We start from the raw sequence: 14,223 nt of genomic DNA on the forward strand, positions 1-14,223 counted from the left end.
CAGTGTCTGTGTCGCATATCAGTGCCATCTATCAGTGCCGCTTATCAGTGTCACTTCATTGATGCCACATCATTGGTGCCCATCAGTGCTGCCTTATCAGTGCCCGTCACTGCAGCCCCATCAGTGTCCATCAGTGAAGGAGAAAACTATGTTTTTTTTTTCAAAATTTTCAGCCTTTTTTTATTTGTTTAGCAGAAAATAAAAATCCCAGAGGTAATGAAATACCACCAAAAGAAAGCTCCATTTGTGGGAACAAAATGATAAAAATTTAGCTTGGGTACGGTGCAGCCTGACCGCGCAATTGTCTTTCAAAGTTCAATAGCGCTGAAAGCTCAAATTTTGTCTGGGCAGGAAGGTGTAAAAGTGCCGGTATTGAAGTGGTTAATATATTAAAGAAACATTGCACTTATTGAGACTCTTCTACAATTAAAAAGTTGATACTTGGTGTGATTTTATAATGATCTTATATCATTGGGAATATGAATACAAGATTTTAAATGCTTGACTAACATTATATTATACTTTTGATATAAAGATACCTTGAAAGTCCCCTTATTTAAAAGGTATATCTGTAGTCTACAATGTACTCAAGCAAAGGTCTTTTATAAGACAGGAAAGGGTATTTTAAAGGCCCTGCAGTGTACAATTGTGTATAATTTGCATCCCAATAAACAGTAGCTTACATTTGAAATTACACCTGCTTTTTTCTGTTATAATAGGCTTCATGTAAGGAAACACAGGTGAAATTCAATGAAAGTGACCATTATACTATTTCTACTTCATTGTTCCTGAACAATCAACTCAGATCTGTCTCCGTATCATTCATTGTGTTTACTGGCATTACTTCAGCTTGCTATACAAGGTAAAAATAAATGTGAATATATGTTACAGATGAGAAATATAATAATGCGTTCCAAAGCATTCAATGATTTACATATGAAATTGAGATTGTTGTGCCAGGTCTACCCAGTATAATGCTTCATCGCTCACATTTTACTCAAATGTTATCTGAATTCTCATCCTTTAATTTTTTATATTTTTTTTTTACTCAAATGTTTATAGATAAACTTAAAAAATAAATAAATTATATATATATATATATATATATATATATATATATATATATATATATATATTGTGCAAAAGTTGGTGGGCTCTTGCAAAATGTAATGAAATTAATAGTTTTCATTGATCAATTTAAACAGAAAAAACATATGACAAATCAAGTCAACTTTGATATGTCTACCCTTTGTCTTCAAACTGCTTACACGCAGTCAAAGAATACATTCACTATATTTAGGGTGTAAAATGTAACATGTTACTAACTAAGCAGCCTCCAAACCCACCCAAGTCCCTGTTGGACAGCAGGCCAGGGATCTTCTCTCTGCACCTGCTGTCACAATTTAAAGAACAATGGTATCATGTGGGGCTCCGTCCACCTGGCTGTGTCATTCATTCTCTGAATGAGAGAACTATAACTACCCTCAGCCATTGCGGCTGAAAGGGTTGTTCTTTTCAATGAGCTACCAGGGCGCTGATGAACACTCTAGATAGTTCATTGATGCATCTTGTTAGTAACTTCCTGTCTGTACGGGCTAGAGGCAGAAAGCTACACTGACAGCCTGCAGGAGTCTGAGATTGCACCTGCAGGTGCAATGCTTTACAGGTTCATAATAACAAAAAAGTAACAAATGCTATTTTTTTATCTGTAAAAAAATGTGCATTTATTATTTATTTTAAAAGGTGAACTTATCCTTTAAGGATTTTGTAGGCATATGGTCCAGATTTGTCAAGCATGTGGTCCAGTGCATAATTTAACTATGTGCCAGTGATCAATAAGATAACATGTAGGTTAAAATACAATCATTAAATCAAACAAAATAAGCCATGTAGGAGGAATAGAGTTGAGTAAAGAAAAGCCAAGTTCTTGAGATTGCTTAAGTTCAATGTAACAAAATATTACCAAATGGCAAACTGAGCACAGAAACAACATACAGGGTGGTCTTACTACATCAATAAGATCTCTCACAGGTTCATGTGTGTTTTCAGATGTGCTGACCAGGCTCTTCTGCAGAAGCACTAAGAAACAGGCAACACTGAATACCTAAAATGCTGTGGTTGGTCAAGGAAATTTAGTGCAGTGGATGAAAAACACATCACTCTGACTTCCTTTTCACAATGCACATTGATTGGAGATTTTAATGGTAAAATAATGGTACAGAAGAACAAGCAGTCATGGAAGAGATGATATCTCCCCCCCCCCCCTCCACACACACACACCTGAATTCTCAACATCATTCAGTCTATCTGGGATTTCTTGAAAAGAAAGAAGTGAATGAGCTAACCCATATCTAACAGAAGAACTGTGATAAGTTTGGAACAATCTACCCGTTCCTTAAAACACTGTGTGCAGGTCTACTTTGGAGAACTAATGCTGTTTTAAAGGCATAGGGCCGATACACCAAATATGATTGATTTATGTTTATATTATATACAGTATATACAGAGAGGGAGCTCCAGTGCACATCCTGTGATTGAAAGCCTCAACTCTGCTCCTGTGTGCTGTGTGAAGGGGGGGGGGTCCCTTCCCTCTAAAAAGTTCTCTTCAATGAGTGCAACTTCAGCCCCCCATCTGAAAAAATTATGGACTCTAAAAGGCTGTAGAGAATAGAAGGCTGCAACAGGTACAATGTATGTAGTAGGATTTGAGTCATTTCTTTATATCAGACCAGTCACTTCAGTGGGAAAAATAAGACAGTATGTTGCAAGGCATAGTGATATGCACAGTAATCAGACAATATCATACCTCATATAAAGTAATGATGCCATATGTTTGGGCAGGCTCTCTCCACTGCAGGAAAATCTTCTCCTCAAATGTGCTGCTTTGGATTGATTCTAAAGGTACAGCACCCGGTACTAGTAAATAGAGAAAAACAGCATTGTGTATTTAATACAGTGCATTACATCCATCATACCCTCAATGTAGCAAAGAACAGCCAATGTTAAAGTAAAATCATATTTAAACATCACCTCACCCAAAACTGATATTTTTGCTGTTGGTAGACATTGGAGAGGGATACCACCAGACAATTCCTTACATCACTTAAGGACACTACCAGTGAGATTTTTGTGCTCAATATTCTGTTACAGAAAATTAAACAGGAGGAGGTGGAATAAGCAAAGGTTGATGGGGACAATAAAAAAAAATGTATGACCCAAGTTGGATGTTATGGTATTGAGATCTCAATGTTGGTATATTCAAGATATAAAAGAAACAAAGGGCTAACAACGCTCCTCAGGCTTCACCTATAACTAAAATATCACTATTTGGGGAAACAGGTTAAACCAAAAAATTGGTATTGTACCACTAAGGATGTAGAGGATAAGTACATTGATATGGAAAGCTGCTCAACATAGAGTATTACACTAGTGTGTTTCACCAATGCAGATCGCTTTCAATTTGGGGAATCTTACTGAAAAACAGAATACAGAAAAAATCCTGGGGCGTTAACTGATAAAAAAAAGTAAAACATACTCACAAGATGTACATAGACCAAAAGTTTTGTATCTATAAAGCCAAAGGGTCGGGATGTGGAGATGTATCATCAAGACCTGTGCATCACTCAGACAACCAGGTTGATGTTTTTTGTGGGACAAGCCTCTTTCTTCAGAGCATAGTTATTCAGTGTATTCCACCATGATCTTTTAAACTATTAAATATTTGATGTGAAGGTCTTGATGATACATTTCCATATGCCAACCTCTGATCACTTTAGCATTACATATACAAAGGTTTTGGCCCTTGGCCATTTTGTGAGTATGTTTTTGACTTGTAATTCGAAAAACATTTTTATTGGGTAATGCACCAAGCCTTTGTGCCCTCTCTTTTTTCTGTATTCTGTTAATCACTGTTTGGTGGACTAAAGAATTATTTTTTTAGATATTCAAACAAAACGAATACAGCTTTACATAATGTTTGTTTAATATTTAGAACAAAATTGTGTTTCCGCTTGCAGATTGAGATTTTATAACAGTAGTTGTTCATTAGGGAGGCTAAGTTTTTGCAGGGAAATGCTTGAACTACTTTATATTCTTTAAAGAAAACAGAGGATTGCTATGCTGAAATATATATCCACATGGATGCACAGCTAAGTAATAAATTATGAACACACTGCATCTGAATATTACCAGTGCACACATTAATGCAGACAAGTGCTGTTCTTTGCTGATATACTATTGTATATACATCATTGATTTACTACAGACATTCCAAAACCTATTTTTACATTATGACATCTGAACTTTAGAAGAATTCAATTTATTTTACTACATCTAAAAAGTATAGATGACAAGAGAGTCAAGCAGGTGTTTTTTATCAGAAACCATTTGATGTCTAATTTATTTTGGCATTTAGTGGTCCCTGCCAGAGCTCTCCTATAGGCACAATATATGTGCAAGTGCTTGACTTAAGGGCCATAACAGAAAACTCTGCATTCAGTGACTGTGACAGCATCTGTCAAATATAGTGTTACAATGGACATTCATCTTTATAGGAAAAAATAGTTCCAATAATTTAATATGGCTTATCTGATTTGAATGCTGTAAACGTTGAAATATGATGCATAATAGTGTTTCTTATTTGGGTATGGAAAAAATCCAATGACATAACAAAGTAAATGGTATATCGTCTACCAAGAGGCAACGGGCTCCAAAGTCAACAAATTTTCATCCTGGTTAAATTAGCAATGCCAAACATTAATATGTATGGGGTGTGGTCATTAGATATTTGGAGAACTATTGCCATTTGGGGATTTCCTTCCTCTTCCACTATTTCACTACTGATAATCTAGCTGCTATGAAGATGTGGTTTATGAATGATCTGTGCTTTAATGGTGGGGTCCAAACAAATAGTGAGCATACAGGACTTATAGTTGTTGATTTTGTATACTTCTGCCTCTAAAATAAGGATTGCAGAGAATTCATTTAAGATGTCATTGGCATAAAGGCCAATTTGATTCTCTGTGCTTCCAACAATGACACTTGAAAGTCTAGGGTTAGAACAGATGAATTCCAGAATTGGTTCCATGACTAGAGCGCTAAAGAGAGTTCAGGGATATCTCTGATCAGTACCATTAGTTATTCCTCAAAGTGTTTGAGAGAAGTCAAAGTTCACACTCTAGGGCTGGCAAGCAGCTGTTTCTAACAGAGAAAAGCTCTCATACCGTCCTAGTGGACCCTATCAAATGCCTCTCTGCATCTAAGCAGAGAAGCAGAGAGGGTGTTCAATGCTATTTAGTCAATTAAATTAGGTCTATAAATCTTCTGGTCTCTTCTGAGGGCTGGTAACCAACAACAAATCCTATGGATCAAAAAGTTGCACTAGTCACCAATACAGGATGGAGCTGTGGGAGCCTAAGGTAGCGCAAGTGCCACGTCCTAAATTTTAGTTAAATAAAAAAGGAAGTAGAAAAAATTGACTTTCCAGGCACCAATCATAGAAAAATAAACAATAATATTTTATTAACAATTAATACATTACAATAAAAAAACATTTAAAATACTGCAAACTATTTGCAATAGCAAATAAACCTCTCCAATGTGGACTATAAATGTCAAAAATCATGTCATGCAAGACATGTAAGATAATAACATTTACTGTAAGATCATAGGCTCTACATGTTTCGCAAAAAATTACTTCAGGAGAATTCTATGGAGAGAAAGAGGCAAATAATTGTAACAATTGTATAATCTTCATTAAATATATCAATAAAGATCCCAACATATGCATAAAGGATTTCAGGACAACATCAAAAGATGGCTAAAATGTAGGCATGCTAAGTGTGCAGCAAGCAACACATATCTATCTGGCACATCCCCACATGTTGCTTGCTACGCACTTTGCATGCCTACATTTTGGCCGTCTTTTGATGTTGTCCTGCAATCCTTTATGCACTTGAGACCTTTTTTATATATTTAATGAAGATTATAAAATTGTTAGAATTATCTGCCGCTTTCTTTCCTTAGAATGCTTATCAAGCTACTGAAGAAGCGAGTTTTCGTGAAACATGTAGAGCTTACAGTAAATATCATCTTACATGTCTTGCATGACATGATTTTTGACAGTTATAGTCCACATTGGAGAGGTTTGCAGCATTTTAAGTGTTTTTTTATTGTAATGTATTAATTGTTAATAAAATATTATTGTTTATTTTTCTATGATTCGTGCCTGGAAAGTCAATTTTCTCAACAACAAATCCTACTTGGTATGGATGCACAAAGATGTCTGCTAATCAGTTTGCCAATAGCTTAGTATATATTTTAGTGTTGGCATTTAGGAGGGTAATAGTTAGCTGGGCAGTCTGGGAATTTGCCCGGATTTAGGGATAGCGACAATAAGTTCTTTACTTCCCCATCTGATTAAAAATTCTACACAGATGCGGTGAGAGCATGCTTCCATATGTTTTGTAATATTCTCTATCAAACCCATTGGGTCCTGGGGCTTTATGAAGATGATATCTCATCATTATTTTTTTAATCTTTGATTCTGAAAATGGCATGGAGAAAGTAGAGAGTTGGTTGTTAGGAGTCACTATCTTATGGACTTGTGGAGTCTAGAAACACTGGAGTGGACCCGCTTTCACTGATTGTAAAGGACAAAGTCTTACTGAGGAAAAATAAGCACCAAAAGGGTTAAAACAGTAAACAAGCAGACAGGCATTTGCCCAAAGTGATCTAGTCTGATACGTAAAGTGTATGTACATTCATTTTTTTAGGTAAAATAGAGAAGGGTTAAAACCCGTATGAGATTATTTTTTGCTGTTTGTGTTTCATTGGGGAGATTTCTCCCAACTTCTAGTCCTGGGGACACAATTCCTATTTTATTGAGTTGTTATACAGTGGTGGGAAAAAGTGTTTGCCCCCTTCCTCATTTCCTGTTCCTTTGCATGTTTGTCACACTTAAGTGTTTCGGAACATCAAACCAATTTAAACAATAGTCAAGGACAACACAAGTAAACACAAAATGCAATTTGTAAATGAAGGTGTTTATTATTAAAGGTGAAAAAAAATCCAAACCATCATGGCCCTGTGTGAAAAAGTGATTGCCCCCTAAACCTAATAACTGGTTGGGCCACCCTTAGCAGCAACAACTGCAACCAAGCATTTGCGATAACGTGCAATGAGGCTTTTACAGCGTCCTGGAGGAATTTTGGCCCACTCATCTTTGCAGAATTGTCCTAATTCAGTTACATTAGAGGGTTTTCAAGCATGAACGGCCTTTTTAAGGTCATACCACAACATCTCAATAGGATTCAGGTCAGGACTTTGGCTAGGCCACTCCAAAGTCTTCATTTTGTTTTTCTTCAGCCATTCGGTGGTGGACTTGCTGGTGTGTTTAGGATCATTGTCCTGCTGCAGAACCCAAGTTCGTTTCAGCTTGAGTACACGAACAGATGGTCGGACATTCTCCTTCAGGATCTCTTGGTAGACAGCAGAATTCATAGTTCCTTTTATCACGGCAAGTCTTCCAGGTCCTGAAGCAGCAAAACAGCCCCAGACCATCACACTACCACCACCATATTTTACTGTTGGTATAATGTTTTTTTTATGAAATGCAGTGTTCCTTCTACGCCAGATATACTTGGACACACACCTTCCAAAGAGTTCCACTTTTGTCTCATCGGTCCACAGAATGTTGTCCCAAAAGTCTTGGGGATCATCAAGATGTGTTGTGGAGAAATTGAGACGAGCTTTGATGTTCTTTTTGCTCAGCAGTGGTTTTCTCCTTGGAACTCTGCCATGCAGGCCATTTTTGCCCAGTCTTTTCCTGATGGTGGAGGCATGAACGCTGACCTTAACTGAGGCAAGTGAGGCCTGCAGTTCCTTGGACGTTGTTGTGGGGTCTTTTGTGACCTCTTGGATGAGTCGTCGCTGCGCTCTTGGGGTAATTTTGGGCGGCCGGCCACTCCTGGGAAGGTTCACCACTGTTCCATGTCTTCGCCATTTATAGATAATGGCTCTCACTGTGGTTCGCTGGATTCCCAAAGCTTTGGAAATGGCTTTATAACCCTTTCCAGACTGATAGATCTCAATTACTTTCTTTCTCAATTGTTCCTGAATTTCTTTGGGTCTCGGCATGATGTGTAGCTTTTAAGGATCTTCTGGTGGACCTTACTGTGTCAAGCAGCTCCTATTTAAGTGATGCCTTGATTGTGAACAGGTGTGGAAATAATCAGGCCTGGGTGTGGCTAGAGAAATTGAACTCAGGTGTGGACAACCACAGTTATAGTATGTTTTAACAAGGGGGGCAATCACTTTTTCACACAGGGCCATGATGGTTTGGATTTTTTTTCACCTTTAATAATAAACACCTTCATTTACAAATTGCATTTTGTGTTTACTTGTGTTGTCCTTGACTATTGTTTAAATTGGTTTGATGTTCCGAAACACTTAAGTGTGACAAACATGCAAAGGAACAGGAAATGAGGAAGGGGGCAAACACTTTTTCACACCACTGTAGAAATAGGTATCTTCATTTGGGGATTTTCCCTCTCCCTTTGTTCTGGTAACAATAACGTTTTAGATTTCCCAACACATTCTGTCTCTATGACAATGGTCACTGGACAAATAAAGAGGTAAATCTTCTCAACAGACAGAAATATAAAAAATGACTGGGGGTCTAACCTTTCCTCAATCCATAATCTCATCCCATACATTTTCATTTTCAACAGTATGTCAAACAAAACATCACCTTCACCTACCTACTACAGCTTAAAAAATACACTGAATTATATTAACATTAGGTTTTAAATATTGATACATTTTTTTTAACCGTAATTTCACTCTCTGAATCAACATTGACTATTGTTAATTCTTGTGCTACTAACATTAGTAAATAAATACAGTTGCAAGTATATCATATTTATTTAAAAATGTTTGTTTTACATTTCTTAAAGTGGTTGTCAAGCCACTCTAACATGTATGCACCATTAGTGCTGTCTCCTATTGTAGTGTCCCCCTCTATGTGTGATTTATAAAAAAAAAATGCTATAAATACCTAATTTCAGTGTGGCGAACCGCGATCACATGACCGACCAGCTCTTTCCATTCCTGCTCCGACAGATACAGCGAGAGGGGCCAAGATTTCCCTCCTATTGTCAGTTGGATGGGGAGGAGGAGAGGAGGAGAGAGCCGGCCGGACATGTGATCACGGAGTAAACGTTCTTAACCGCTTGCTGACCAGCCACCGCAGTTGCACTGTGGCAACATGGCTCGGCTGCACGGGTCGCCGTTATGTTACGACGGTGACATAAACGGCCCCCGCTCACTCCCCGAACCAATGTGAGTGCCCATCAGTCTCAATCACCGCCGGGCTCCCGCGATCACTCGGGGAATACGGAGAATCCGGAACTGTGTGTATAAACACACAGTTTCCGGTTCTCTGAGGAATGAACTGAGAGACTGTCTGTTCATACAGAGTAGAGCTGGGGGTCTAACCTTCAGGTAGAACACACACTAGGACACACATTAACCACTTCACTGCCCCTAGTGTTAACCCTTTCATTACCAGTGACATTTTTACAGTGATCAATGCATTTTTATTCACATTGATCGCTGTATTAATGCCAATGGTCCCAAAAATGTGTCAAAATTGTCCGACGTGTCCGCCATAATGTCACAGTCACGATAAAAATCGCTAATCGCCACCATTACTAGCAAAACATTTTTTTTATAAAAATGCCATAAAACTATGCAATATTTTGTAGACGCTATAATTTTTGCGCAAACCTAACAATATACGCTTATTGCAAATTTTTTTACCAAAAATATGTAGAAGAATACGTATCAGCCTAAACTGAAGACAATTTTTTTTTAATAAATTTTTTGGGGATATTTATTATAGCAAAAATCAAAAAATAATGTGTTTTTTTTAAAATTGGCTAGCTTTTTTTGTTTATAACGCAAAAAATAAAAACTGCAGAGGTGATCAAATACCACCAAAAGAAAGCTCTATTTGTGGGGAAAAAAGGATGTAAATTTTGCTTGAGAGCCACGTCGCACGATCGAACAATTGTCAGTTAAACTGATGCAGTGCTGAATTGCAAAAAGTGCTCTGGTCTTTGGCCAGCCAAATGGTCCGAGGCTTAAGCTGTTAAATTAGGTATTTACAGGGGACACTACAATAGGAGACAGTGCTGATGGTGCATACATGTTACAGTTATGCAAGAGGCAGGAAGGGGGGGGCGGTACTGTCTCAAGCTGACAGGCAGGGAGAGGAGGAGGACACAGGAGCAGAGAGGAGACAGATAGCAGGGCTGCGGATGATGGAGGCATGTCAACTAACCACGGCATCAGGGATCAGCAGCCATGATACACTGTGGTCAACTTACACAGGGGAGAGTAGAAACTGGCAGGATCAGCCAGGTTTTTTATGTGTTCCAAGGGGAGAAATGACACAGCACAAGCAGTGTGTCATATAACATGCTTTAAAGGAGCAGGGTCAATTTTTTTGAGTTAACAAACGCTTTAAGTTACCTCCTGGTTTCCAGCCCTAGGGGAATTAATTCATACATTCCAGGAGTCTTCAGGAGGTGAGGAGGGCTTTTCTTAACTAAACCCACCCTCCTGCCTGCATGCTTGAACTAAGAGATGGATTCTGGGAAGTAAAAACTACATGATTCATCTGCCCTTACTAAAGGTGGTCACAGCAAAAATGCTTTTCAAAGTGATTTCTATGCAAAATAATGCATGGAGGGGTAAGTTTGCTCTGAAAATTAAAAATGAATTAAACAGCGTTTTTGGTGCTTAGATGCAGTGTAGTTCTACTTTAATATATGCACATACAGTAAGTGCATTCAGTCCCAAGTATTTTGCTACTATAAGAGACAGAGAACAACACTAAGAATTATACCCATTGAGCAAGCTCCTCATACCCCCAGTATATTTATACTGACCCCTGCGCACACTAGAAGAAGGTCTGCAGTGATTTAGGTATTTTATTGGTGTGTTTACCTCTCATAGGAATGGGCAATACAAGGATGGCAGAAGTCTTTACGCAAGATGAAAGCCTCATTTAGTAACCTCCTCAAAAGATGCAGACCACAACAAGATTTTTCCCTTGCCTGATAGCAGGAAAGGGCCTCCATTCAGTTATTCCATCTGTGAGAACTTACCATCTTCATCAGTCTGTACTATGAGCTCCTGACTTTCCTTCTTTCCCTCCGGATTCATAAGCACCAGCTTGACACTGACATTGGTGAATGGAGTCAGACTAGCGATGGTGTGCTGGGGGTGGGAGTTATCTGTATCCCAGCTCACTTCCTCTCTGACTTGTTCCTGTCCTCCAACCTGGTATTTGTACAGAATAGTCAGATTGTAACTGTGACAACGTGTGACATTGTATCCAAATGGCTCCCAGCGAATGGTTATTTGTCTAGACTGTATGTCAACCACTTGCAGTTTCCGTGGACCGTGCATTGGATCTATGGAGAAATGGAACAATAGCACATATGTTGGTATAGCATAAGCTTTGCCATATGATTTTAGGAAAAGCAAGCACCATCTATAACCACATAGATACATAAAACGTTGCATTACTGTTTCTGCAGTAAGAGCATAATATTTTAAATTATCAGAAGTTAATGGAAATGTTATTGATACAATGAAGAATATTAGTAATAATGCAATTTATGAATTAGCTAACAAACATTAACAAATTAACGTAAATACTTACCGACTGCCCACAATACTTTTATTGAGGGCAGGCAGCACAGGCAGGCTGGGTCACGTACATGTATGTCAGCATACCCCTCCTGCAACCGCTATGTCCACTGGACACAGCAGATTATGGATCTTTATGCGTTCACATGATCACAATGTTAACAAAGCTGTTATGAATGAATAAATTCATAACAGCTGTGTTTCCTATGCTGTTATTGGCCCACAGCTATCACAAGGTACCTGGGCTAATCTCAGCACCCTGTACCATGCGATTACCTGTCGCCAATCACAGATCACTATTGATCACAGCTGTCATGAATGTAATCCATCTTCATTGTAACAACAAAGTGTAAAAAACAAAAATCCCTGATCACCCCCTGAGTAGTACAGTGTTACTATGGTGACACTGAACTACTCTGATGAAAGGATGTAAAAAATAGGTTAAAAATGAAAAAAAAAATGTATATACCATCAACAGTCAGTATCCCTAATCAATGCCACATCAGTCATATGATGACGCTGGTGACTGGTGACAGTCCGTCCGGGACTCTCCTTCCTGATTGGCTGAGACACAGCAGTTGCGCCTTTGGCTGTTAATCAAAGTCAGTTAGCTAATCAGGAGAAAGAGGGGGCAGAGCCAAACCACAGCTCAGTGCCTGAATGGACACATGGCTTGGGTGCCCCCATAGCAAGCTGCTTGCTGTGAGGGCACTCAAAAGGAGGGAGAGGCCAGGAGTGCCGAAAAGGGACCCGAGAAGATGAGGATCTGGACTACTTTGTGCAAAACCACTGCACAGGGCAGGTAAGTATAACATGTTTGTTATTTTTTAAAGAAAAAAAAACAAGACTTTAGTATCACTTTAAGGGTTGAGACAAATATTTTTTATATATTTACATTGATCCAGCTTTGAGAAATGCAACTTTGCTATACCATAGCTGGCTGACCCCCCCCCCCCCCCCCCCCCGCCCCCTTGAAGGTGGAAATCACTGTACTGTGTCCAATAGCTTTCTTGTGCAGTGCCAAGTGATTGTCACAGGCACCATTCATAGATCAAAAAAAAAGACAAAGGAGAACACTTCTAAGGGTAGCCACAAACTATATACACTTGCAAATGATAAAGCTGATGAAATCTCCTCACCTAAAATTAGGCTGTCACTACACTTATATGTAATCAGAGAATGCTTTGCATCCAATTAGAAAGTTCAACGTGTTTTCAGAATGGTGCATGTGCCAATTAAGTGATCTCTTGTGTTCAGTAAGCAGCAGCGCAGCTGCTCAGCACAGGACCTGGGCAGTAGTGGAGATTGTATTAGCAATGTTTACTTCTGTGATTGCCAGCTTCCAGAAAGATCGGTCAGGTATAGTATAGGCATATTTACACTGGTCCAAGCTTGACCAATATAACTATGTAAAAATATCCATACCTGAAATGTATCTTTAAATCCTACTCAACCAGCTGCCGCAGTTATACTGCAGCAGGTTGTCTCCCCTGTGCGAGCCATTGTAGCTGTACATCAGCTCTTTAAGATGCTGTAGAAGTAGCACTCACCTGGGAGGCGCGATGACCGACGGGCACCCGCAATCGCCATAACAGAGCGAGAACTGGGATCTGTGTGTGTAAACACACAAATCCCGGTTCTGTCAGGGGAGAGAAGGAAGATTGTGTGTTCCTACTAAGTAGGAACAACGATCTCTCTCCTCCTCTAGTCAGCTACATGCCCCCCACAGTTAGAACACATTTAACTCCTTGTTTGCCCCCTAGTGTTAATGCCTTCCCTTCCAATGATATTTATACAGTAATCAGTGGCTATCTTGTTCGCTCTGATCACTGTATAAATTTCACTGGTCCCGAAGAACTGTCAAGTGTCCGATGTGTCCGTCGCAATGCTGCAGTCCCAATAAAAATTACAGTTCACCACCATTACTAGTAAAAAAAATAACAATATTAAAAATGCCATACATCTATCCCCTATTTTGTAGACGCTATAAGTTTTACGCAAACCAATCAATATACACTTATTTCTTTACCAAAAATATGTATAAGAATACATATGACATACATAAACTGATGAAGAAATATGTTTATTTTTTATTTTTTGGGGATATTTATTATAGCAAAAAGTACAAAGTTTTATGGGTTTTTTTTCAAAATTGTCACTCTTTTTTTGTTTATAGCGCAAAAAATAAAAATCGCAGAGGTGATCAAAGTCAAGTTCATCTAAATAGTTTCTAACACTATTCTCTCCCCTGATTGACAGTGCTGTTGTTCAAAGGTGACCACTGCGCCTCCATTTAGCGTGAAGGCACTCTAAAGCCCCGTACACACGAGAGAACTTATGTCCGACAGACTTCCAAAGGAGTTCTGCCGGAGTTCTGCCGGAGTTCCGACAGAATTCTGACGGACTTTTCGACTGAGCGGACTTGGCCACACACAATCACACTAAACTCTGACGGATTCGAACGTGATGACGTACGACTGGACTCGAATAAGGAAGTTCATAGCC

At 38.9% G+C, this 14,223-nt stretch overlaps 1 protein-coding gene across 10 annotated transcripts in view; it reads right to left on the reverse strand.

The window, feature by feature from the left end:
* Positions 1–14,223, reverse strand: part of PTPRM (protein tyrosine phosphatase receptor type M) — a 982,826-nt gene that overhangs the window by 496,089 nt on the left and 472,514 nt on the right. For all 10 annotated transcript variants that reach the window (XM_077492471.1, XM_077492470.1, XM_077492475.1 and 7 more), the window contains exons 8-9: positions 11,172–11,480; positions 2,807–2,916 (exon numbers count right to left, since the gene is read on the reverse strand). In XM_077492471.1, coding sequence (XP_077348597.1) covers positions 2,807–2,916; positions 11,172–11,480 — 419 coding nt within the window. The remainder of the gene's footprint in view (positions 1–2,806; positions 2,917–11,171; positions 11,481–14,223) is intronic.

This window comes from Lithobates pipiens, unplaced genomic scaffold, assembly GCF_037356315.1.
Source record: "Lithobates pipiens isolate NorthernLeopardFrog02 unplaced genomic scaffold, aLitPip1_a1.2 Scaffold_19, whole genome shotgun sequence".
Lineage (NCBI taxonomy): Eukaryota > Metazoa > Chordata > Amphibia > Anura > Ranidae > Lithobates > Lithobates pipiens.